General features: G+C 42.0%; 1 protein-coding gene across 1 annotated transcript in view; it reads right to left on the bottom strand.

The window, feature by feature from the left end:
* The window catches only part of LOC141166325 (dual oxidase 1-like), a 261,582-nt gene that overhangs the window by 156,642 nt on the left and 79,237 nt on the right, over positions 1 to 25,703 (bottom strand). The window contains exons 10-14 of the mRNA XM_073652895.1: positions 24,732 to 24,822; positions 20,528 to 20,630; positions 10,287 to 10,459; positions 7,765 to 7,940; positions 5,824 to 5,942 (exon numbers count right to left, since the gene is read on the bottom strand). Coding sequence (XP_073508996.1) covers positions 5,824 to 5,942; positions 7,765 to 7,940; positions 10,287 to 10,459; positions 20,528 to 20,630; positions 24,732 to 24,822 — 662 coding nt within the window. The remainder of the gene's footprint in view (positions 1 to 5,823; positions 5,943 to 7,764; positions 7,941 to 10,286; positions 10,460 to 20,527; positions 20,631 to 24,731; positions 24,823 to 25,703) is intronic.

The raw sequence follows: 25,703 nt of genomic DNA, 5'->3' as shown, positions 1-25,703 counted from the left end.
ATGGTACCCCTTGATCCCCCTTCCTGGTATGCATGGCACCCCTTTATTCCCCGTCCTGGTATGCATGGCACCCCTTGAGCCCCCATCCTGGTATGCATGGCACCCCTTGAGCCCCCATCCTGGTATGCATGGCACCCTCTGAGCCCCCATCCTGGTATGCATGGTACCCCTTGAGCCCCCATCCTGGTATGCATGGCACCCCTTGAGCCCCCATCCTGGTATGCATGGCACCTTCTGAGCCCCCATCCTGATATATATGGCACCCCTTGAGCCCCCATCCTGGTATGCATGGCACACCTTGAGCCCCCATCCAGGTATGCATGGCACCCTCTGAGCCCCCATCCTGGTGTGCATGGCACCCCTTGAGTCCCTATCCTGGTATCCATGGCACCCCTTGAGCCCCCATCCTGGTATGCATGGCACCCTCTGAGCCCCCATCCTGGTATGCATGGCACACCTTGAGCCCCCATCCTGGAATGCTTGGCACCCCTTGAGCCCCTATCCTGGTAAGCTTGGCACCCCTTGAGCCCCCATCCTGATATGCATGGCACCATCTGAGCCCCCATCCTGGTATGTATGGCACCCCTTGAGCCCCCATCCTGGTATGCATGGCACACTCTGAGCCCCCATCCTGGTATCCATGGCACCCCTTGAGCCCCCATCCTGGTATGCATGGCACCCCTTGAGCCCGCATCCTGGTATGCATGGCACCCTCTGAGCCCCCATCATGCTGCCTACAAAAAAAATAAACAATCATACTCACCTCATCTCTCCTCCAGCGCTACATCCCGCTCTGCTGCCGACACTCTCATTGTGTGAGCCGTGCATGGCGTCACTGTCATGCAACCTCACACAGTGTGAGACGCTGTGCCAGAATAGTCACTGCTCCCCACGCTGGGACTCTGTGCATGGGGAGCAGTGACCATTCAGTCTGTTCAATAGCCGGCACACTGTACCACAACTGTACCACAACTGTACCTGCTGCCGCTCTGCAGTCAGTGTGCCTGCAATTAATGACCATGAATATTCACTACAACCCATGGGAGTGGGTTGTAGGGAATATCCATGATCTTTAAAAGCGGGCACACAGACCGCAGAGTGCAGCAGGAGCCGTGCTGCGGCTCCAGTGTGCCGGCTATTAGGAAAAATGAATATTCATTGCTCTCCACGCCCATGGGCGTGGGGAGCAGGGAATATTCATTTTCTTTAGTAGCGGGCACAGCGTAGGCTGCAGCAGGTGGCTGATCCACTGCTGCTGCTCCCCCACATCTCCCACCACACACAGCCATGTATATAGTATTCGGACTATAAGACGCACCCCCCACTTTCCTCCAAAATTTTGGAGGAAAAAAGTGTGTCTTATAGTCCGAAAAATATGGTAATTCTGCTGTTCTATTCATAAACCTGGAGATTCAGAAAGAACATTGTGTACTCCAGTAAAGAAGCTGCAGTGTATTTAATTGAAGGAGAATACAGGAAGGAAAGTGGAAATTAAAATTATCAGAACACACCGTTTTTAATCTCTTGGAGATTCTGCTCTAATGCTTTTTAAACCAAAAAGATTTCCGAGTCTGTTCCTGGCTTATACCACAAAATTAGATCTTTCAAAATTCTAAGAATGCTTCAAAGTTTTTACATTACTCATATTATTAATGCAAATATTATTCTGCATATATAGCAGTTACAAAGTATTGTGAAAAAACTATAAGGCATTAAAGAATCTGCCCTAAAAAAAACTTATTTGCTTAAAAATAATCCACAGGAAGCCTTTCTTAAAGTGATCACATTTTTGCTAAAACCAGCTCCTGAGGTGACTATGTGGCACCCCTGAGGATTCAGTCGCCACAGAGGTACTGCACCTCACCCAGAGGTGTGGCATCTCCTTCTCTCAGGTAAGGATGGAGTACTGCCCGGGACCCTAACACCTGCACTCAACACTACACTACTCCAGGCCGGCTGGAAGGGCATTATGCACTTCTTTTGCTGCCCCGTCCCTGGCTGCAGTGGGGGGAACCAAAAGTGAGGGGGAACCAAGTAGTGGGTGTGGGTGGAGGACGCACACCAGGGGAGCACTTGAAGAAGATATATATATATATATGGAAGCCATCTTTTGGAGAGTTAAACGGAGAGAGTGAGAGGACGTGAGGAGCAGAAGCTCTTCAGGAGCTCTGCTCGGGAGGCAGGCTCGGCCTGTCATGCCCAAGACTGAGAGAGGAATGGGAGCAAGGGAGGAAGGCTCCAGTAACAGAAGGGATCCCAGGGGGTACGGTGAAAGCAGGACGGCACCCGTACGTCCGAATCTGCCAGGCGTCAGATTGATCAGGCCGCAAGAAGGGAACCGGTCCCTGGACTAATCGAGTTACTTTAGGTCTCAGCTAGAAAACTGGAGGCTTCTGCACTTTCAAGGTGCAGTTGCCACATCCGCACCTAAGCCGCCGAAAAGGGCTCCAAGCAAGGTCCGGGAACTTCAAGTTGCCCAGAGGGATCACAAGGTACCCGATCGGGACTTTGTGTGGCGGGGCGCAGGGCAGGAGGAAGAGACCCAGCACGGGAAGTCGGCTAAGAAAGGAACATACAAATAGGGGTCCCGTTAAGTGCTCTTGAGATATTTGAGGGAGTGCTGAACTCCTGCCTGGTGAACGCAGCGCGACATGGGAGACTGTCAGCTGTATACTGCTACCTGAGGAACCTAAATAACTGTGAGTAAACTCGGATGACTGCACCCCACTGCTTCTGTCAGTTATTTCTACCACGCTATCGCTCCGGCACTACAATGTCCAGCATCACCATCTGCACCTACACTGCCCTGGAGCTGTGCTCTGCCTGCGGAGAGCCGCATCAACCCAGATGCCCTAACATCTGCCCCAGAGGTCTGCAGCAGTGCCGGTACCCATTACTGGGTGGCGTCACGATACAAAACTGTTATTCATCCCTTCAAGTAACAAACCCTTTTTAAAGAGTGACCCCAGGGTACGGGCCCGGGAGCCGACCGCCGTGACATCCCACAGAAGGTAAAGGCCTGGGTACCGAGTTTCCCCCATATTCCCCTGGGCGAGTCATCTATTTTTAACTTTCACTGCTTACAGTAAAGAACCTCCTTTGCCTTTTGAATGCACTTTACATTAAAAGTTTTTTCACAGGATTCGAACAGACCTGTTATCACAGGGTATTGTGCGCCTAGAGACTGTTTTGCTTCATTGCATGTGGTGCCCACCCAAGAAGAGCAGGCGCCATTATGTGCATACTCAGAAACAACAAGGAATCACCTCCCATCGTGGGCCGGGTCCCAGAGTGGCGCCTAAAGCGAGGCCCGCCCCGAGCAACAGTAACCATGTATGTAGATGTGTCTATCAAGGTGGGGGGCCGCCCCTAGGAGTGACCGACAACAGGCTGCCATGGAACCGCCCCCAAAAGGGGAGAGGAGGAGGAGAGAAGCAGTGGAGACAGGGTGTGGTCTTAACCAGTCTAGACAGACTGCAGCCAGCATTTCCGTGAGCCAGGACCAAGCCTCTGCCTCTGGTCTGCAGTGACAAGGGACCCCCCTCACCCTGGAGGGAGTGATATCCAAACTATCCCTGGAGGATGCAGAGTTCCTCCAAGCCGAAGTGCAGGAGCTGAGCAAGCAAGTGGAAAAGGCCCAGCAGGCAGCAGTTGCAAGGTGGAAAGAGGAGCTACTGGCGAAGATTGCAGCCTGGCGGCAGCCAGCGCTGCGTGTCACCAGCGGCACCCCAGCCCCGGCGGAGCCTGATGAGCGCCAGGAGGCCGTGTGCAGCACAGGAGCAGGTAGGAGAAGTTCCCCTGTCCTAGGCGCTGAAAGCGCTGACCTGCTCCTGTGCCTCCTGCAGAACCCTCTGTCCCCGGGCACGTACGCCCTAGAGCAGCTTCTGAGCCCGGGACCTCTAACTCTGGGCGCGGACTCCACGGACCTGCTGCTCGGCTCCTTCCCAGAATCGCCAGCCCCAGCACCCGAGTGGTGTACGGAGCCCCCTCCTATGACTGGTCTGCCAAATATGAGGACCAGCAAGAACCCCCTCTAATCCCTGCACCAGAACCCCCGGCTGCCCGCCAAGAAGGAGAAGAATTTAGGTGGGACAACCGGGGGGGGGGGCCTGATGGGGTTCCTGCAGGAGACCCAGGCCCAAGCTCTTCAGAGGGAGGAATTCTGCAAACAAGAACTCCTGCAGCTGGTGAAGGAACAGAGCACCAGGCGGGTGCGCTGGGAGCAAATGAAGGCCCGGAACAAGGCCGCCAAAGCTCAAGTCCGCCAGTCAGAATCCATCCAGCCCAGTCCCTGTGTGCAGGGACTAATAGTTAAATTTGACCTGGAGGCCGGATGGGGCTTTATCGGGGATCCACAATTTGATCGGGATATTTTCGTCAACCGGCGAGATGTCGTGCCCCACCTCGAGCAGGGCCATCCCGACAGGAACCTTTACCCCGGTGACTGTGTCACTTACACCAGACACCACGGGGAACGCGGGTGGTATGCCCTCCAGGTGTACCGCGTGGTTGAGGAGGAAGAGAACATGCCCCTCCACTGTCCTGGAGCTGTGCTCTGCCTGTGGAGAGCCGCACCAACCCAGCTGCCCTAACATCTGCCCCAGAGGTCTGCAGTAGCGCCGGTACCCATTACCGGGAACCACAGGTGGGGTAACGAGACAAAACTGTTATTCATCCCTTCAAGTAACAAACCCCTTTTAAAGAGTGACCCCAGGGTACGGGCCCGGGAGCCGACCGCCGTGACATCCCACAGAAGGTCAACGCCTGGGTACCGAGTTTCCCCCATATCCCCCTGGGCGAGTCAACAATTTTTAACTTTCACTACTTACAGTAAAGAACCTCCTTTGTCTTTTGAATGCACTTTACATTAAAAGGTTTTTCACTATATGGCTTGTGTGGGCCATTTTATAACAAAATTAACTTAGAGAATATGTAAGAATCATTTTAATTTTTCCTTGTGACTGTAATTCTTTATGCGACTTCTCAGCTTTGAGGCATGCTAAATGGAAATGCAGGCATCAGTTTGTTCTTTTAGAGTAAATTAAAACATGTTATCTCCTTTTGTTTGAATTATAGCGTCTTTAATACATGCGTAAATTTGCTTATTCGACTATAGCAGTATTTTTATTTAAAGCAGAAAAACTTGGAACTCTTTGAAAATAATTTTCTTTTATTTGCATTCATATAGCGTTAAACGTCGGTCGCACACACAAGCACGTTTTTCTGGGAGTTCCGTACCTAAAGCATTCAGTTCTGATGAAGGTCTGTATCAGGACCGAAAACGTTTAACGCTATATGAATGCAAATAAAAGGAACTTATAGTCAAAGAGTGCCAAGTTTTTCTGCTCTATATGATATATGGGTTGGATACCCTCCTTGTGCACCTGATTCAGTTACTGCAAGAGTGCCATATATTATCATTTTCAAGGTATTTTTATTTAGTTGCCCCAGTATTTTCCAGTAGTGGAAACACATTAAAAATGCACATGTGCCTTTTGGCTTCAGATTTTACTCATCTATTGCATTTCTATGGGGAAAATCCGCACATCCTCTGCCTGCTCCAAGAAAAATTGTCATGTTGCAGATTTAAAAAACGCACCATGGATCAGATTATGCAGCATAAAAAAGCACAATGTGCATGAGATTTCTATAAATCCCCATCCACTTTGCTGGAACTGTAAAAGGCGTTTTTTTTCAGCAAAAATATGCAACATCAAAAACTCATTGTGGGAGCCTAACCTAAATGGGAAAATATTCATTTGTAAATGTAGAGGAACAAATATGTTAGGAGGATGACTTTCCAGGTATTAAATCTGAACTTACCATCAACCCAGGTGAACACGTTCTGCTGGACATCTCCAAATTCTGCAGAAGTAACTGCTAAAATGACATCATGGAAGGAGGTATTTTTGATGTTTGCTATTTCAGCTGTAGTAAATAATCTATAGTATAAAAATATAATAATGTATTAATTCTTTTAATACTTCTTTATTATGTAAAACCAAATACATGTTGATAGAGCAATAGAAGAGCATTAAAGAGAATAAGACAAGTACGCCATGCCCTCCAAACCACCAGAATGTGTGCTTTAAGATATAAATACCCTACCTAACAAGCCCTATCAACTGTATAACTCATAACCATGCGTGTCAAAATACTATCTTTAAATTCTGTTTTTAATATGCAAATAACTTTCAGACAAGTCGATGGGGCGTTGGTTTCCCCAGACTAATCTTCCCACTCATCATGTTATCGAGCTCCTGTGGGTGTGATAACATGATTTGCATGATTTTCCGTCTCATAATACTTATCTAAGCTAATGAAGGATTCATTCCCTGAGCTCAGTCTGTTTGTTTTCTTAAATGTCCATTTAATATGCATATATTTGTGTTTCTTCAGATACTTTGTTATACCATGCCTGGTAAAGAGACCTAAGTAGTCTCAAAAGTTGGCTTTGTAACATCAGTTATTTTATTTTTGTTAGCCATTAAAAGGTATCACAACTACATGTATTATTTTGTTTCTCCCACCAAAAACAATCAATCAGTTTTCCAACACACAGAGCGTTTTGCATTTAGCCCAAAAAGTTCTAATTTGGTGTAATCTGACCAGAACACCTTCTTCCACATTCTAGCTGTGTCCCTTACATGGATTTTTGCCAAACTGCAAACAGGACTTCTTATGGCTTGCTTTCAAATATGGCTTTCTTCTTGCCACTTTTCCATTAAGGTCAGATTTGTGGAATATAAGACTAATAGTTGTCCTGTAGACAGATTCTCCCATCTGAGCTGTGGATCTCTGCAGCTCCTCCAAAGTGATCATATGCCTCTTGGCTGCTTCCCTATTTAGTGCTCTCCTTGCTTGGGATATCAGTTTAGGTGGACGGCCATGTCTTGGTAGGTTTGCAGTTGTGTCATACTCCTGACATTTTTGGATGATGGATTTAACAATGCTCTGTGAAATTCACAGCTTGGGTTATATTTTTTATAACCTTACCCTGCTTTACTCTTCTCTACAACTTTATCACTAACCTGTCTGATGTGTTCCTTGGCTTTCATGAAGCTCTTTGATCCCTAATGTTTTCAAACAAATCTATGAGGCCTTCACAGAACATTTGCAGTTATATTGAGAATAAATTACTCAATATACTAATTATGTGACTTCTGGGGGCAATTGGTCATTCAAGATTTTATTTAGAGGTATCAAACTACAAGGGGTTGAATAGAAATCCATGGCACAATTTTCAAATTCATATGTTTAAAATAATTAGAGAGTTATGTATCATTTCCTTTACACTTCACAAATACTTGTTGCTACTTTTTCTTGGTATATCACATAAAATCCTAATAAAATACATCTAAGTTTGTGGGTGGAGCATGGAAAAACTATGCTGGGTACGTGTTCTGTAGATGAAAATCATGGGTAGAACAGCTATGTAAAACTTGGACATCTGAATGGATCCTAAGACATAGTAGATGTTACCCATTAAATGGCTTGACAACAGTAAGTTTTTTAATGGTGAAACATTTGCAATCATCACAAGTAAGTTTTAGATTTTTTAAACTTTTTAATGAAAATCCAAAATATCTGCTAATCTGGCATCTTTTAATTGCCACTGATGCCAGATAAAAAGTATTGTGATATATCATTTACACACAGTCTGAATATAACTACCACATATACTCAGATAAAATGGTTGTTTCATTTTGGCTATTTTTTTTACACTTTTCCTGCATTTTGCAAATTATTTCATTTATTTTTTACCCATTTCTTTTATTTTCAAACCAAAATCGATCTCCATCTCTCAAACGCTGGAACTGGTTCATTGTGATTGCCGTGATAAGCTCTCCAGGATCTCCATAACACTCCAACAGGGACCCTGGAAGAAGCTCCAGTTTACTGGTATCATTGCCGTATAGCATAGCCAAATCGTCAAATAGCTGAAATACAGAACACATTGAATTTGATTTTATTCTGGTAGTTCTATAAATGATGATATGTTATTATTCCAAAACTACTTTATTGTCAAAATGTGACTCTACAATATGAGGAAGAGTCTATTTACATGTGAGGATAAATTTGATAAAATGAGCGCAATCTATGATATAGTGACTGGCTAGCATTTGTAGTAATTTGACAGTAATCTTATGTTTTTTTGTAACTCTGGTCCTTTCTCTTATGCAAACGAATAGCAGATAGCTGTCAATATGTAGGCGTACTGTACAATGCCAACAAATGATTATTTGTAGCTAATAATAAAAAGCAACCAAATGCTCGTTAATTGTGCAATCACACTGTCCATTATTTTGAACTTTTACTAGACAGAGAGAAAAAGTGTTAAAGGGGTTTTCCCACAAACAAAGTTAATTTTAATTAATAGATCTTGGAATAATAATAAATTCCAAAATTGGATGTGTTTAAATAAAATGTTCTTTGCTGAGATATTCTTATAAATGTGCCCCTGCTGTGTACTGTGTAATGGCTGTGTCTGACTGTGTACGGAACACGATCTGATCATACCACATCTCCTGGGTAGGGGAGGAAGCAAAAGAGTATACAGACATTACAGAAGAGGATCACAACTGATTCTTTCTTTGAAGTAAAACATTGTTTAAAAACAGGCATGGAAATGTTTTACTTCACAGAAGAATCAGCTGTCATCCCGTGCTGTCCTATCTGTATACTCTCTTTTGCATCCTCCACTGCTCAGGAGATGTGGTATGTTCAGACCATGTTCCTGTACGGTCCGACACAGCAATGATCAATCTGCTCCTTTATTTTACAAATAATCTGCCAAAAAATGGATAATGCTTAACCCCATTCACGACATATTACATACAGTTACGTCATATGTAGTGTCAATGCCTTTGATGCGGACTCGCAAGCAGAGCCTGCATCTTTCCCGTCAGATGATGGCTGATTTATTCTGCCACCATCTGCCTCTAACAAGCGGTATTTTGGTGGTATATATTATTTGTATGTAGTATTGTTGTTTTATTGGTCATATTGGTCTTGGTATAGTGGATTTTGTTCAGTAAGCAGATGGGGGTTATACTCAGAGACTATGTGGTAATAATGTTATTGGGTGGTGGAACATATCCCCTTTCTGTGGTTTATTATTGGTATATTAGTTTTGGTATAGTTGACTTGTTTAGAAAGAATATTGTTATCTGATATTTGCATAACTACTATTTATTGCCTTGTTTTCTATGAGATTTATAAATTGTATCTATAGTCTTTTTTTTAATGATAAGGGTAGTGAACACACAAATTCCCTTGAAGAGCCCTTACCTGTAACCAACATGCTAGTGGTGGCCCAGGTCTAAATTTTACATCGGAGCTCATAGATCCCTAGTTACACCACTGATAACGTGAACTGGATGTTAAATGGGATGGGTTTATGCAACCACCATCCAAAACTGGGAGTTTTGGGGAGTTCATGTGGGTTTTGTGTAGAGACTTAGCGTCCTGATTTTGGTCATTTATATGTTGCTAAGAATGATGGTTCTAGAAGTCTTTGTGATTTGCATTTGCCAAAGGGACCACTTCACTACAGTAAAGGAGACTGGGTTCCTTGTTCTGCTGCTAACACAGCACAGCATGTTGTAATGTGTGTATCCAGACTCTGACTACTTCTCTTGCTTTTTCTTTTTTTCTGGGACTACATTGTGCTCTGAGGCACCAAAATGGAGAGGATGAGGGAAAAAGAGTATATTCACATTACCATAGGCTATTCTATCAGGCAAAAGAGGTAAGAAGTAACGTTTCCCTTTCTGGCTAAAATAAAACTTTAGGATGCTGCAAATTTCATTGGAAATAATGTCAGGTGGCTGCGCACAAAGGAAGTGATTTTCACTCCGTTGGGACACAAAATAGACAATTATCACTTTGGGGGAGCACCAAAGGGGCATTTTTACTTTGTAGGGGGCACAAGGAGGCAATATTATTTTTCATTCTTCAAAGGTGAGCAATGGTGGCCAATTTTCACACTGTATAATAAAGCAAGTCTTGCTATAACTGTATTCTTTACTAACATTAATAAGTTATATTTTATTTTTGGCGACAGATTCAATAGAATCATGAGCAATGTTGGTTTGTGATGACAACTTATGAAATAGAGATCTGACAGAAAATAAAATAAAAGTTCAATATTAAATTTGAGCACAATTATTTTAAGTGGTCAATATTTACAGTATTTGGAATTACAGATTTTTGGCAAACAAGCAGGTTAATATTTTACACCTCTTGACCTATTGACAGAATATTTCATATTGCGTGTTACTAACCTGTTTATTTATCTGATAAAGTTTTGGATTAATGTCCTGCCAACTGGTAATTGGTTCAAGTCCAAAATATTCCCTTGCCCGGTTATAGCAACAAAGTCCAAAGTCTCTGCCTCTCTGAATGCTGTTGGAAATGTAATCTGTCCGGGAATATTTCAATGTCCCATACCAGTAATCTGTTTAGTAAAATGATGAACAACAAACTTCAGTTACACAATGTGCTTTACAAGTACGTACTGGGACCCTGCCCAAGCGCATGTAGACCCATCTACATCTTAACTGGAAGACATCCGCCTGGAGATGTCTCCACACTTTAACACTCTCTTTGTGAACATTCAGTTTCACTATTACTGTAGTCTACTGTTTATTTCATTAGGCCTTATGATATAATAAAAAGCAAGTAAAAAGCCATAAGAGCCATGTTTTTCAAGCATTTTTTCAAGAGGTTTTTTAGGCATTTTTTTCTGTTTTTATTTTAAGTTCTTATAGAGAAGATTATTGAGAAAACCTCAGAAGAAAATATCAATACAGTCTGCAGTTTTTGTGAGAAATCTTGCAGGGAGAGGTTAGAAAAGAGCTCGAAGATGTCACTTTTCTTAAGTATTTATTCCTACTTAAAGGAATTAATCAGCCTCGGTGGAATTTTCAGCAATCATTGCAGAGTGACGAATCTTTACAGTGCGTAAAATACACACTATTAACATTTGGTGATAGACAGGAGTGAATCTTTTGAAATTCAAATTCACCGGCTTCAACAAATTTCCCCCCAAAATTTGATTGCAGGCAAATAAAAGCCTCTAATTGCCTGGGAAATATATGTAGAACATTGTGAGTTCCTCTTGCAATCAATTGAACATGTTTGAGCTCTGCAATGCAAACACTGCCTTCTCAATGTACAAATGACTTCCATTATTCTGGCAAGGCGAAAATGGATTGTAACCAGAGATAACTAACCGTGTATCTATTAATCTAGAAAGGTGAAAATGGATGGTAACCAGAGATAACCAACAGCATATCTAATCTAAATCTAATCTGTTTTTTGGGGGGACAGATGCATGCATTGCTGTTTCTAGAAAGTGGTGTAAACCAAAGAAGCTGTGACATTTTCACTAGTTTGGGTGCAACATTTATCCCTGTTTGGGGAGTATAAAGAGCTCTGCACCTACTAAATATAGAAGCAATTGTTTTTTTTTATAAGCTATCCAAAAATGATCCCTTTAAGAGGGAGATAAAACACATATACTGTATGAAGAAGTAGCGGCCTCAAAGCCAGAAGTGAAAAAAAATATCCTTTTTTTGTGATCCCCACCTGGTTTGCTTACAAAATCATTTGGTATTTACAAAAAGTATCCCCTTATTTCTGGCGATAAAACAGTGGCACTGTTTTAAAAAGTGAAGAGTTTTGACGTGCTTTAATAAAGCCTTTTCAAAAATCATCCCTATTTTCAGAGCAGTTTCTTGAGGGTAAAAAACATGAGAGTAGTTTCCAGCATCAGAAGTATAGTCAAGCACTATGAAACACAGTAGGCAACCAAGAGGTGTGTGGCTGTGCAGTGGCTGTGGCAGGAGCAGTATAATTAAGAGTTAAGATGTGGCAGGTAAAGAGATTATTTGCAGTTTAGGGCCTGAGCTGCAGTATAGTCAAACGTTATGAAACCCCGTGAGCAACCAGTAGGTGTGGTACTTGAAGCGGATTTGGCAAGAGTAGCATGGTGGAAGGTTAAGATAAAGTAGGCATGAAGATTCTTGGTAGCTTAGGGCCAGAAGTACTACAGTATAAATGACATGATGGACAGTGAGTAGAAGCCTGGTAGAATGTGGTCCATCAGCATTGGCAGATGTAGAATGGTGTAGACTACAGTCAACAGACTGGCGGTGTAGACAACAGTCAACGAACAGACAGGCAGACAAATGGTATGGCCGATATAAATATTGGCATCAGCCATAGGTGCATGAAAGTCTGCACTGATCCATGCCTGATTCATTTTGACAAAAGTATTCCACGCTTGTGGCAAATAACATTTTGGTGTGACAAATTCATCAGTCGCACTGAATACCCTCTCTGACATGACACTGTAGGCTTGACATGACAGTACTCAGATGGCAAACTAGGCCAGTTCTTGCTACTGTTTGAATTGCTGACACAGAAAACCATGGGTTTGGGGCTTAGGGTATCTGCCTGAGAAAGCACACATTAACATAGTAACATAGTAACATAGTTTGTAAAGCCGAATAAAGACTTGCGTCCATCAAGTTCGACCTGTTAGTTCTGTAATTGCTAAAGTTGATCCAGAGGAGGGCAAAAACCCCAAATCTTCACCTGAGGAAAAATTCCCTCCCGACTCTGAAACCAGCAGTCAGAATAAATCCCTGTATCAACCTACTATTTTATTTTATTTTTAAGTATATGCTGAAATCTGCCTGGTATCTAGAAATGCATCCAGTCCCCGCTTGAACTGGTGTAGTGAATCCGACCTTACCGTCTCCTCACTCAGTGAATTCCATATTCTCACTGCTCTTACCGTAAAGAACCCCTTCCTATGCTGGTGCTGAAACCTTTTCTCTTCCAGTCTTAGTGAATGCCCTCTTGTTACCGTAATATCCCTCCTTTTGAACAAATCCCGGGCAAGATCTCTATACTGTCCCCTAACATATTTGTACACATTTATTATGTCCCCCCTCAACCTTCTCTTTTCCAGGCTGAATAGTCCTAGTTTTGACAACCTTTCTGGGTATTGCAGTCCCTCCATTCCCTTTATTAATTTTGTTGCCCTCCTTTGTACCTTTTCAAGCTCATTTATATCCTTTCTATATATTGGGGCCCATAACTGAGCACAGTATTCCAAGTGTGGTCTGACCAGTGCTTTGTACAGTGGAAGAACAATGTTCTCATCCTTTGCAGCTATACCTCTTCTGATACATCCCATTACCCTGTTTGCCCTTACAGCAGCGGCCTGACTTTGGGCACTCCAATTTAGTTTGCTATCAATCAAGATGCCCAAGTCCTTCTCCATCTCTGAATTCCCCAATGATTTCCCATTCAGTGAGTACTGGTGACTTCCATTTTTCCTTCCCATATGTATGACCTTACATTTCTCCTCGTTAAACCTCATTTGCCATTTAATGCTCCACCTACCCAGCTTATCCAAATCCCTCTGTAGGTCTGCACTGTCCTCTTTTGTATTAATTGTTTTACATAACTTTGTGTCATCTGCAAATATTGATATTTTACTATTTATCCCGTTGACTATGTCGTTAATAAAGATATTAAATAACATTGGGCCTAGTACAGACCCCTGTGGTACCCCACTAGTGACGCTTACCCAATCTGAGTATATTCCATTTATAACCACCCTCTGCCTTCTATCCTTTAGCCAGTTAGCTACCCACTTGCAGACATTTTCCCCCAGCCCCATCATTCTCATTTTGTATACCAACCTATTATGTGGCACGCTATCGAACGCTTTTGAGAAGTCGAGATACACGACATCCACTGGTTCCCCCTGATCTACTCGAGAGCTAAGCTCCTCGTAGAAGTCAATCAGGTTTGTTTGGCAGGAGCGATTCCTCATGAATCCATGTTGGTTCGGGATTAAAAGATTATTAGCATCAAGATGCTCCGTAATTGCCTCTTTAATGAAGCTTTCAAAAATTTTGCCCACAACGGACGTCAGACTCACCGGCCGATAGTTTCCGGCGTCACTTTTCGCTCCCTTTTTGAATATTGGCACTACATTCGCCTGTCGCCAATCAAGTGGCACAGACCCAGTCTCAACAGAGTCCTTAAATATAAGATATAACGGTCTGTCTATCACATTACTTAGTTCCCTTAGTACCCGTGGGTGTATGCCATCAGGTCCTGGTGATTTGTTTATTTTAATGTTACTGAGGCGTTTCTGTACCCCAGCTTGGGTTAGATTTGTCATACTTAGTGGAGGATTAAGCTTGTCACTTCTCATTTCTCCTGTTAGTTCTATTTCCTTTGTGAAAGTTGTCGAAAAAAAATTATTTAATAGATTAGCTTTATCCTCATCTTTCTCTATGATTTTGCCTTCCTCACTTTTTATCGGTCCAATATTATCCGATTTAATCGTTTTACTATTTAGTTTGGAATTTGATCTACTTTCCCTAGCAATACGTCTCTCTGTTTCCTCCTTCGCTATTTTTATTTGTTTTTTACAGGTTCTCGTTTTTTCCTTGTAACACATTAGTGCCTCCTTACTGTTTTCCTGTTTTAATCTCTTGAATGCCTCTTTTTTGCTATTTAACGCCCCTTTTACGTTCTTGTTCAACCATATTGGTTTCCTCTTATTTCTGGCCCTTTTATTCCCATACGGTATATATCTCTCGCACTGAGTATTCAGAATTCTTTATAAGGTTTCCCATTTACTATTCGTATTCCTTTGATTAAGAACTTTGTCCCAGTCTATAAGTTGAAGGTTTTCTTTCAGCTGATCAAACTTCGCCCTCCTAAAGTTTAATGTTTTTGTTGTTCCCTTATTGATAACCCTACTGAAGGGCATTTTGAAGTCGATAATATTATGGTCGCTATTACCTAGGTGCCCCCCTATCTGTACCTCAGTTATTCTATCAGGCCTATTAGTCAATATTAAGTCCAACACGGCCTTCCCTCTCGTTGGTTCCTGCACTAGTTGGGAGAGATAATTATCCTTAATATTTGTCAAGAACCTTTTTCCTTTCTGAGATCTACAGGTTTCTGTTTCCCAGTCAATATCCGGGTAGTTGAAATCCCCCATTACAATCACTTCATTATGTTTTGCTACTTTGTCTATTTGTCCTAATAGCAGATTCTCATTCTCCTCTGTTATATTTGGTGGCTTATAGCAGACCCCCAGTAATATTTTATTATTATTTTTAGTTCCCTCTATCTCTACCCACATGGACTCGACCCCCTCTTCTCCCTCTCCTATATCTTCCCTTAGTCTGGGTTTTAGACATGACTTTACATATAAGCAGACTCCTCCGCCTTTTCCCTGTTTCCGGTCCCTTCTAAATAAACTATAATCTAATAAATTTACCGCCCAGTCGTAGCTATCGTCTAGCCAAGTCTCTGTTATACCTACGATGTCATACCTCTCCTCCGATATAAGCGCCTGCAGCTCATCTGCCTTATTGGTCAGGCTTCTTGCGTTGATCAGCATGCAAGATAAAACTTTGGGGTTATTTAGCATCCTATTCTTCTCTATTCTTCTCTAACGATCTAACTGTACTATCCCCACCCCCCTCTCCACCCTCATTATATTCACTTCTCCCCTTCCCCCTTGCTTGCCTCACATCCCACCTATTTCCTTGGTTTCTAGGTATGACTGAACCTAGCTGTTCAGACACTGCATGTGTGTTTACTGAAGTGTTCGAGATTGTTGTTATGGCAGAAAAAACATTTGGTCCATCATGTGAAATATGCTGTAGGTGTTTCTGCTCCCTTGGATACTTGTTGTAGCCCTTATGCTGGCACAGGCAGGGTAACATTGTGTCAGCATGGATTGCAGAGGGGTAGGCTGGTCAGTTGAATGAGCGACAAGTGTTTGATCATTTTTCAGTGGAGGTAGCACAGTTTATCCTTGTAGTAAGCCAATTTAGATTCCCTTTCGGAAGCTATAAAATATTCCCCTATTTTGCTTTTATTTACAGAGGATCTAAAAGCGTGGCTATCCGATACTCATTACTTTGCTTCATGTTAACAATACACCTGTCCTCCAAAAAGCATTGCAGCATGCAGTTTGCTATTTCAGCCAGCATGGTCGATGGCCCCATTGTTCCATTTGTTTTAACCCCACATTTGTTTGTCATGGCCAGCCTCATAGTTGTAATAATTGTTGCTCTGACTATCTGTTTCAGTCATTGCCTGCACAAAGTCTATATTCTCCTCCACTTTCATTTGCTCTTCCTCTTTTTCCTCCTCCTATAAATCTTGCAGCTTGTGACATGGACCTAGAGGTTCCCCAACAGATGCATGATGGTTCTGGACAGCTGCAATTTGGTGTTGTTCCTCCATTCCCTCTTGCATGCTGGTGAATACTTTTTTCAGGTTAAAAATTAGCAGATGTATAATGCTGATTCCACACGTTTCCCTACTGAGAAATTTTGTCACTTCCTTGAAGGGCATAAGTAGGTGACATGCATCCTTCATTAGCTGCCAATGTCGGATCTTAAAGTAACCCACTTCCTTGAAGGGCATAAGTAGGTGACATGCATCCTTCATTAGCTGCCAATGTCGGATCTTAAAGTAACCCACGCATCAGTTTGACTGCTGCTTAATGTAGTCTGTCACCGCTTTATGCTGTTGCAGCAAATGCTGAAACATTTACAGTGTTGAATTCCAGCAGGTTGTGATGTTGCAAACCACTAAGTGCTCAGGGAGCATGTTTTTTTGCAAAGTCAGAAGGGTGTGCTTCCCCACATAAGGCCTACTGAAATGGGTTGACATTTTTCTGGCTACAACCACCACCTTTCTCTAGCATGTATATTTGCAAAAGAAATCTTGAACTATCAACTTCAGGATGTAAGTCATGTATGGAGCATGGGTTATTTTGCCTGACCCAGCGGCAGCCAAAATTTTCCAGGCATTGTCACAAACCATAATTCCAAGATGCAATTTTCCAGGAGCCAGCTAATGGGCTAAATGCTTCTTGATGTACAGCAGAAACTATTCTACTGTGTCGCTTTTCTCTTCCAGGCTTTCAAGCAGTAAAACAGCTTTGCAGTGCTGTGTCTTGCATGAGCAAAAATAAAGGCGTCACTCTATGGCTTGAGAGGTCTGTGGGTAGTGGTTTATGATAAAGATGCTAGGTTGCTTAACAGGTGTCTCTGAGCTGGTGGAAAAATGGCTAGTAATACAACCTGAGTAAGTATATACAGTACAGACCAAAAGTTTGGACACACCTTCTCATTTAAAGATTTTTCTGTATTTTCATGACTTTGAAAATTGTACATTCACACTGAAGGCATCAAAACTATGAATTAACACACGTGGAATTATATACATAACAAAAAAAGTGTGAAACAACTGAAAATATGTCTTATATTCTAGGTTCTTCAAAGTAGCCACCTTTTGCTTTGATGTCTGCTTTGCACACTCTTGGCATTCTCTTGATGAGCTTCAAGAGATAGTCACTGGAAATGGTCTTCCAACAATCTTGAAGGAGTTCCCAGAGATGCTTAGCACTTGTTGGCCCTTTTGCCTTCACTCTGCGGTCCAGCTGACCCCAAACCATCTCGATTGGGTTCAGGTCTGGTGACTGTGGAGGCCAGGTCATCTGGCGTAGCACCCCATCACTCTCCTCCTTAGTCAAATAGCCCTTACACAGCCTGGAGGTGTGTTTGGGGTCACTGCCCTGTTGAAAAATAAATGATGGTCCAACTAAACGCAAATCTGATGGAATAGCACGCCGCTGCAAGATGCTGTGGTAGCCATGCTGGTTCAGTATGCCTTCAATTTTGAATAAATCCCCAACAGTGTCACCAGCAAAGCACCCCCACACCATCACACCTCCTCCTACATGCTTCACGGTGGGAACCAGGCATGTAGAGTCCATCTGTTCACCTTTTCTGCGTCGCACAAAGACACGGTGGTTGGAACCAAAGATCTCAAATTTGGACTCATCAGACCAAAGCACAGATTTCCACTGGTCTAATGTCCATTCCTTGTGTTCTTTAGCCCAAACATGTCTCTTCTGCTTGTTGCCTGTCCTTAGCAGTGGTTTCCTAGCAGCTATTTTACCATGAAGGTCTGCTGCACAAAGTCTCCTCTTAACAGTTGTTGTAGAGATGTGTCTACTGCTAGAACTCTGTGTGGCATTAACCTGGTCTCTAATCTGAGCTGCTGTTAACCTGCAATTTCTAAGGCTGGTGACCCTGATAAACTTATCCTCAGAAGCAGAGGTGACTCTTGGTCTTCCTTTCCTGGGGCGGTCCTCATGTGAGACAGTTTCTTTGTAGCGCTTGATGGTTTTTGCAACTGCACTTGGGGACACTTTCAAAGTTTTCCCAATTTTTCGGACTGACTGACCTTAATTTCTTAAAGTAATGATGGCCACTCATTTTTCTTTACTTAGCTGCTTTTTTCTTGCCATAATACAAATTCTAACAGTCTATTTAGCAGTACTATTAGCTGTGTATCCACCTGACTTCTGCACAACATAACTGATGGTCCCAACCCCATTTATAAGGCAAGAAATCTCAGTTGTTAAACCTGACAGGGCACATCTGTGAAGTGAAAACCATTTCCGGTGACTACCTCTTGAAGCTCACCAAGAGAATGCCAAGAGTGTGCAAAGCAGTCATCAAAGCAAAAGGTGGCTACGTTGAAGAACCTAGAATATAAGACATATTTTCAGTTGTTTCACACTTTTTTGTTAAGTATATAATTCCACATGTGTTAATTCATAGTTTTGATGCCTTCAGCGTGAATGTACAATTTTCATAGTCATGAAAATACAGAAAAATCTTTAAATGAGAAGGTGTGTCCAAACTTTTGGTCTGTACTGTAGATATATGTATATATTGCCCAATGTGATGATACAGCTTATAATCTTAATCAGCCAGATGTTTAGATTTGTTAATCCAAGAGAAATACACTATTATCTTTGTGTTGACTTGTAAATGTATGTGTATTTCTGTGGTGGGTCAAGAAGGACCGACCAGTATTTGTATAAAACTGAATGTTGACTTCTCTTCTTTTGAAAACAATGATGTTTATTTACAAGAGCCCCTGCGATACCAACTATGTAAATTGATTATCTCAAACAATGAGACCTGAGCCCTGTGAGTAATACCCACCCTAACCCCTTGACCTGTGGATGTGTACTTAAAAAGGAGAATTGGGGGAGACTTTACAAGGAGAATCAAAGATCATAGACTCTCTCAGACCATCAGCTTGGAAGCATGGCTCCATCCGAAGAGACACAGATTTGGATTCTACATGATTCCGGCCTAAGAGTATATGGCCCTGACTGGAAAGATATGGATCTGCTCCATTGACCATCAGGAGAACCCATGGATATATTTTTTGGGGAGACCAGGTTGGGACGATGAAGTCACCTGGCCCCATGGATATGTTGCATGGGGTTGCCAGGTGGGACCTTCCGGTCACCTGGAACCCATGGAGACATTCGGAGAAGCCAGATTGGGAGCAGCTGGTCATCTGGCCCCATGGAAACTCTCAGAGAGGCCAGGGTGGGACCTCGATGGACTGCTAGCTTCCTTAGCTTGCCGCTATCTCCTCTCTGTGGGGGCCCGCCAGAAGCGGGGGACCACTGGTTGAAGTAGTTGGCCCTGGAAGTCCCAAAGTCACAGCTGTTCTGTCCCAGGTGGGCCAGCAGAAGGGTGAGGACTGTGAAATATTATACCATCTTGGGTATTAGCTGGAACTGTTCTGTTTATTGTTCATTTTGTGGTTCAATAAAATATTGCCACGCTGTTTTACTCTCACCCTGTGTTTTCTGAGTAGTATTACGCCCACGGAAGACCCAGTGTCTTTACACCAGTCATATGTGTGAGGCTTTGAGGACCATCCCCCATCTTTTTTATTCAATGGGGATTATTGTTATTTATGTTGTTTGTTTAATAAAAGCTGCTGTGGCCAATTTATTTAATCTAAGTGTGTAGCCTTGTTATTTCCAAAAAAATAATTCATGGACATCTATGGTTTGATTTCTTTGCCTGTGTGAATTGGATGGGTTATTACCGACATCTGGTGAAAATGTAATCTCAATAGCACCTTTAGAAATGTATTTACCTAGAAAATTGTTGAGGTTTTCAATACTTATTTCACCCGCTATATATTAATCTGCTCAGCTCCCCCTGCTCTATAACATAAAGCCTGCAGATTGGATTTAATTTTCATGCTGACAGATTCCCTTTAAGCCTATTTTGTAATTTGCTATTTTATATACCCTGACATACACAGCTTTGAACCACTCTCTGTATTCCATTTTTTCTAGTCCCTTAGCTGACCATATTTCGAGTAAGAGTGCATTAACACATAATGCTCATGCTGCGGCTTTTCCCTACAGCAGCCCAGTGCAGCTGAGGTATTTTTACGGTTTCCCGGTACAATCACTTAATCTTGCAGGGATTAAGATTGGCCAATAATGATTAGCCATGCAATCTTGCAAGTGAAACAATTATTTCCTGCAAGACTAAGTAACTGCGCAGGGAAACAGTTAAACATTGGAGTATAACCGCTGCGTGAGGTCGCAGTCTTAGAATTGAAAAATACTGACCTCGTAAATCTTCAATCACAACATTATCTTCATTTTCAGCAATCTGGGAAGCCATTCCAAGAATCAGGGCATCGACATCTTGAGCCGTCTGTATATTTGGATTCTTCAGTTGTAAAAGAAAAGAAAATACATTGGGTATACATGGCTATTTTTTCTTGAACATATTTATTACAGAATGTCCCCAGATCACATATAATCTTTTTCATTATTATTATTGTGTTTTGTTATCTTATTTTTATAACTATCAATGACAGGAGAGCTTGGCAGGAGCTGGCATAGGGCAAAGTTAAGAGAAAAAAATAATGCAATAACTATTTAAAATGTAAAGGCACCTTTTGGTTATGTCTACACAGCAACTTTGGCAGTGACATAGGTTACGTGGCCAAAGTTGCTACAGTGTTTGTCAAAGCTACATCATTATGCAAGTTAATGGGGTCACATTGTTTGGATTTTTTGCCACCTGCTTGTTACGGTAACCTTGCATTTTGCTGCGCTGTAGCAGTGACACATAGCACATAGCAAACTTTTGTCTCATGACCTTCAACCTGTGTTGTGGCTAAATTTACCATGTAGCCCTATCCTTAAACTGATCACATCCATAATATATTTATTGACAGATTACTGGCTAATCCAGTTTAAGGAATCCATACACATTAGGTAAATGTCTTTCAGGCCAGATAATTTAATCATGAAATGTGCATGGGGATCACCAAACTATCTCCCAATTGAGAACATTGGCGGAAACAAGTATTGAGCATTTCAACAATTTTCTGCCTCTTTTGGGATAAGTTTTGACAAATCTGAGGCAAAATTCTCAAGAATTCTGCATGTAGCACACTGATTGGGATAAATATTTGCAGTATATCCACATAAAATCAGTCTGTGGGAATGCACCCACATAAAACTGATACACAGTAGATTTTCCGCATAGGAAAATCCACAGCAAAATCTCAACCAACAAAATTTTCACCACTAGGGTAAATGCACATAGTACAATTTATTCACTTTGTCACAATATATTCAGAAAAGTGTTGAAAAATGAAAGTAGTTCTGACTTGCCATTACAGTAACCTCTTTGTGACCATATTATTATTATTATTATTTATTATTATAGCGCCATTTATTCCATGGCGCTTTACATGTGAAAAAGGGGTATAATACAAGAACAATTACTATAACCTTGAACACAATGTGACAGCGACTGGTACAGGAGGAGCGAGGACCCTGCCGCGAGGGCTCACAATCTACAAGGGATGGGTGAGGATACAGTAGGTGAGGGTAGAGTTGGTCGTCCAGCGGTATGGTGGAGTGGTGGTTACTGCAGGTTGTAGGCTAGTCGGAAGAGGTGGGTCTTCAGGTTCCTTTTGAAGGTTTCCACGGTAGGTGAGAGTCTGATACGTTGGGGTAGAGAGTTCCAGAGTAGGGGGGAAGCACGGGAGAAATCTTGTATGCGATTGTGGGTGGAGGAGATAAGAGGGGAGTAGAGAAGGAGATCTTGTGAGTATCGGAGGTTGCGTGCGGGTATGTAACAGGAGACTAGGTCAGAGATATATGGAGGAGACAGGTTGTGAATGGCTTTGTATGTCATGGTTAGGGTTTTGAACTGGAGTCCCTGAGCAATGGGGAGCCAGTGAAGAGATTGACAGAGAGGAGAGGCCGGGGAATAGCGGGGGGACAGGTTGATTAGTCGAGCAGCAGAGTTTAGGATAGATTGGAGGGGTGCGAGAGTGTTAGAGGGGAGGCCACAGAGCAGGAGGTTGCAGTAGTCAAGGCGGGAGATGATGAGGGTGTGCACTAGTGTTTTTGCCGATTCATGGTTGAGGAATGTGCGGATCCGGGAGATATTTTTGAGTTGGAGTCGGCAGGAAGTGGAAAGGGCTTGGATATGTGGTTTGAAGGAGAGTTCAGAGTCCAGGGTTACCCCAAGGCAGCGAGCTTGAGGGACTGGGGAGAGTGGGCAGCCATTGACGTTGATAGATAAGTCAGTTGGGGGGGTTGAATGAGATGGCGGAAAGATGATGAATTCTGTTTTGTCCATGTTAAGTTTTAGAAATCTGGCAGAGAAGAAGGATGAAATAGCAGACAGACATTGTGGGATTTTGGTTAGTAAGGAGGTGATATCGGGTCCTGAGAGGTAGATCTGTGTGTCATCAGCATAGAGGTGATAATGAAAGCCGTGAGACTCTATGAGCTGTCCCAGGCCGAAGGTGTAGATGGAGAAGAGCAGCGGTCCTAGAACTGAACCTTGGGGGTCACCGACAGATAGGGGGCGAGATGAGGAGGTGGTGTGTGAGTGGGAGACACTGAATGTCCGGTCTGTTAATTATGAGGAGATCCAGGATAGGGCCAAGTCTGTGATGCTGATAGATGAGAGAGTCTGTAGTAAGAGGGAATGGTCCACTGTGTCAAAGGCAAATGACAGGTCTAGGAGGAGGAGGACAGAGTAGTGTCGCTTAGATTTGGCAGTTAGTAGGTCGTTGATGACTTTAGTCAGTGCAGTTTCAGTAGAATGGTGCGGTCAGAAACCAGATTGTAGGTGGCCAAAGAGGGAGCAGGAGGAGAGGTGGGAGGACAGTTCAGAATGGACATGTTGTTCCAGTAGTTTTGAGGCATAGGGGAGAAGTGATATGGGGCGATAGCTAGACACAGAGGATGGGTCAAGGGAGGGCTTTTTGAGGATGGGTGTGATTGAGGCATGTTTGAAGCATGAGGGGAAGACACCAGTTGTTAGTGACAGGTTGAAGAGGTGGGCTAGGGCTGGGATGAAGATAGTGGTAAGGTTTGGGATGAGGTGGGACGGGATTGGGTCAAGTTTACAGGTGGTGAGGTGTGATTTGGAGAGTAGGGAGGAAAGTTGATCTTCAGAAATGGTGGAGAAGGTGGTTTTGGAGGAAGAGGGTTGAGTAGGTGTGAGAAGGGGCTGTGGGGGCATTAGGCAAAAGATTTGTCTGATGGTGTCAATCTTCTGCTTGAGGAAGACATAAAATTATGTCAAATGGTCGCAAAGCTGTATGGAGCAGGCTCAGAAAATAAGATAGCACCATATCCGACAGATGCCAGCTATAACCAATTAGATGTCGCTGTCAAACACTGACAACAGCACTTAAATGGCCAACACCTTATAAACAACACCCATGATGTGTTCACAGGGTGCTCATGGGTTACTATAGAAGCTTAGAAGCTTGGGGTCTACTGAAGGTCTCCATGGCTGATATGCTGGTCTTCTAATAAAGTCCAGTTATGTACTGCAGAAATGCAAAATATAGTATAAGCGATCAAATTACCGCAGGTTCAAATCTCTTAAAAAGACTAAAAAGTAAAATAAATTACATTATATTACTTAAAAAATATATATATATAAAAAACTAAATCACTCCCTTTCCTCAGTTTAAAAAAATAAATGAATAAAAATAAATAAACATATTCAATATTGTTGTATGTAGAACTGTTTCATCTACAGTATCAGACTATAGGGTTATTTAAACTGTACATGAAAAAAATAGAAATGCCATTATTCATTTTTGGCTGCCCTACTCATACCGCAATAAATGCAATAAGTAGGAATCAAAACTTTATATGTACCACAACATGGTATCAATGAAAACATCAGCTAAACAAGCCCTCACATAGCTCCATCAATAGAAAAATAAAAAAGTTATGGCTCTCAGAAAATTATATTATAAACATTATAAGATTGGTATCGTCACAATTGTACTAACCTATAGAAACAAGCTGCTAAGTCTTTTGTAGCACACAATAAACACTGTAAAAAAACAAAACTCCAAAAAAGTGGTGAAATTCCATTTTATTTTCACCATTTCAATACACTTTCTAGTTTTCTAGTAGTGAAATTTGTGTCATTTAAAACTTCAACTTGGCCCACAAGAAGCGTTCCCACATATGACTATGTAGGCAGAAAAATAAAGAAGTTATGGCTTTTTGATGATTTGGAGAAAAATGGAAAATCCAAAGTCATGAAGGAGTTAAACTTACAAAAGATCATTAATAATAATTTCTTTTGTTCTTATTTGTTGGGAAAATCATTTGCTCATCACCGGCTTAAACAGTTTGACACCCTATGATACATATGATATCTGTCAACACTCCCATAATGCGATAACTATATTGTGTTAGGTGAAAGATGAAAATTAAGTGTTTTTCACGCTCAAGATTACTCGGACGTGAGTAAGAATTAAAACTGTACCTCTCTTCTCCAGTAGTTATCGCAGAAGCGGTAGACTGGCCAGGTGCCACCCAATGAGTCAGTGATATTCTGAAAAGCACATGTTTTATCTCTACGGAAAAGTGAACACAATGGAACAAGAGGGATGAGACATGAGAGTGAAAATATTTCAGACATATGGAGTCATACATGGCATTATGCAAGGATTAGCCTAAATTCACTTTCCTAGTCTTGTTTCACAGGCGTGTCCAACAAGCCAATTGCTCAACGTCAATTATTGTTTGTAACTTACATGAATCATTAGTTTATCTTGCCAAAGACTTCTAAGTCAATATGGATGTAAAAACAGCCCCTCGTCCCCAATTAAGACATATATTTTACTGTATGAGATGATATGTATGAGATGAAAAAATAAAAAAAAAATAATAAGGGCACCTAATTAATGAAAAATATATAAAGTTTATTAATGAATAAATACACAAAATCATTACGTGGAAAGGTAAGGTCACACTAAAAGATACACATAGGGAGCCAGACAACAAGAAGATAATCCCTAATGTGAAGATGCAGATTTCCCCAGCAAAACACTCCTTATACATGATATCTTATAGTAACAGCATAGATTAAATACAAACAATCGGACATATTTAGAAAGCACAGTACTTATAAATAGACCCTATAGGTGTGGTATTTTGTGTATTTATTCATTGATAAACTTTATGCATTTTTTATTAATTACGTGCCTATATTACTCTTTTTTTCTTTTTGGATGTTATCATTATTTAGAAAAGTCTTTTTGGTTCTATATAGTGTTTATTTTTGGCTTCTGTTTTTTTAATGGATTTAATGGAGAGAAAAACAATAACCAGGGAAATTTTATACCATTTGCTAGAGTTGAGTGGATCTTTTGAAATTCAAATTTGCCAACTTCAAACAAATTTTCCCCCAAAATTTGTTTTGCCAGTAATAAATTTGCACAAACCCCAATACTGG

This window comes from Phyllobates terribilis, unplaced genomic scaffold, assembly GCF_046119375.1.
Source record: "Phyllobates terribilis strain yellow unplaced genomic scaffold, ASM4611937v1 Scaffold_11__3_contigs__length_659146591, whole genome shotgun sequence".
Lineage (NCBI taxonomy): Eukaryota > Metazoa > Chordata > Amphibia > Anura > Dendrobatidae > Phyllobates > Phyllobates terribilis.
This window is presented reverse-complemented; position numbering and strand designations above follow the sequence as displayed.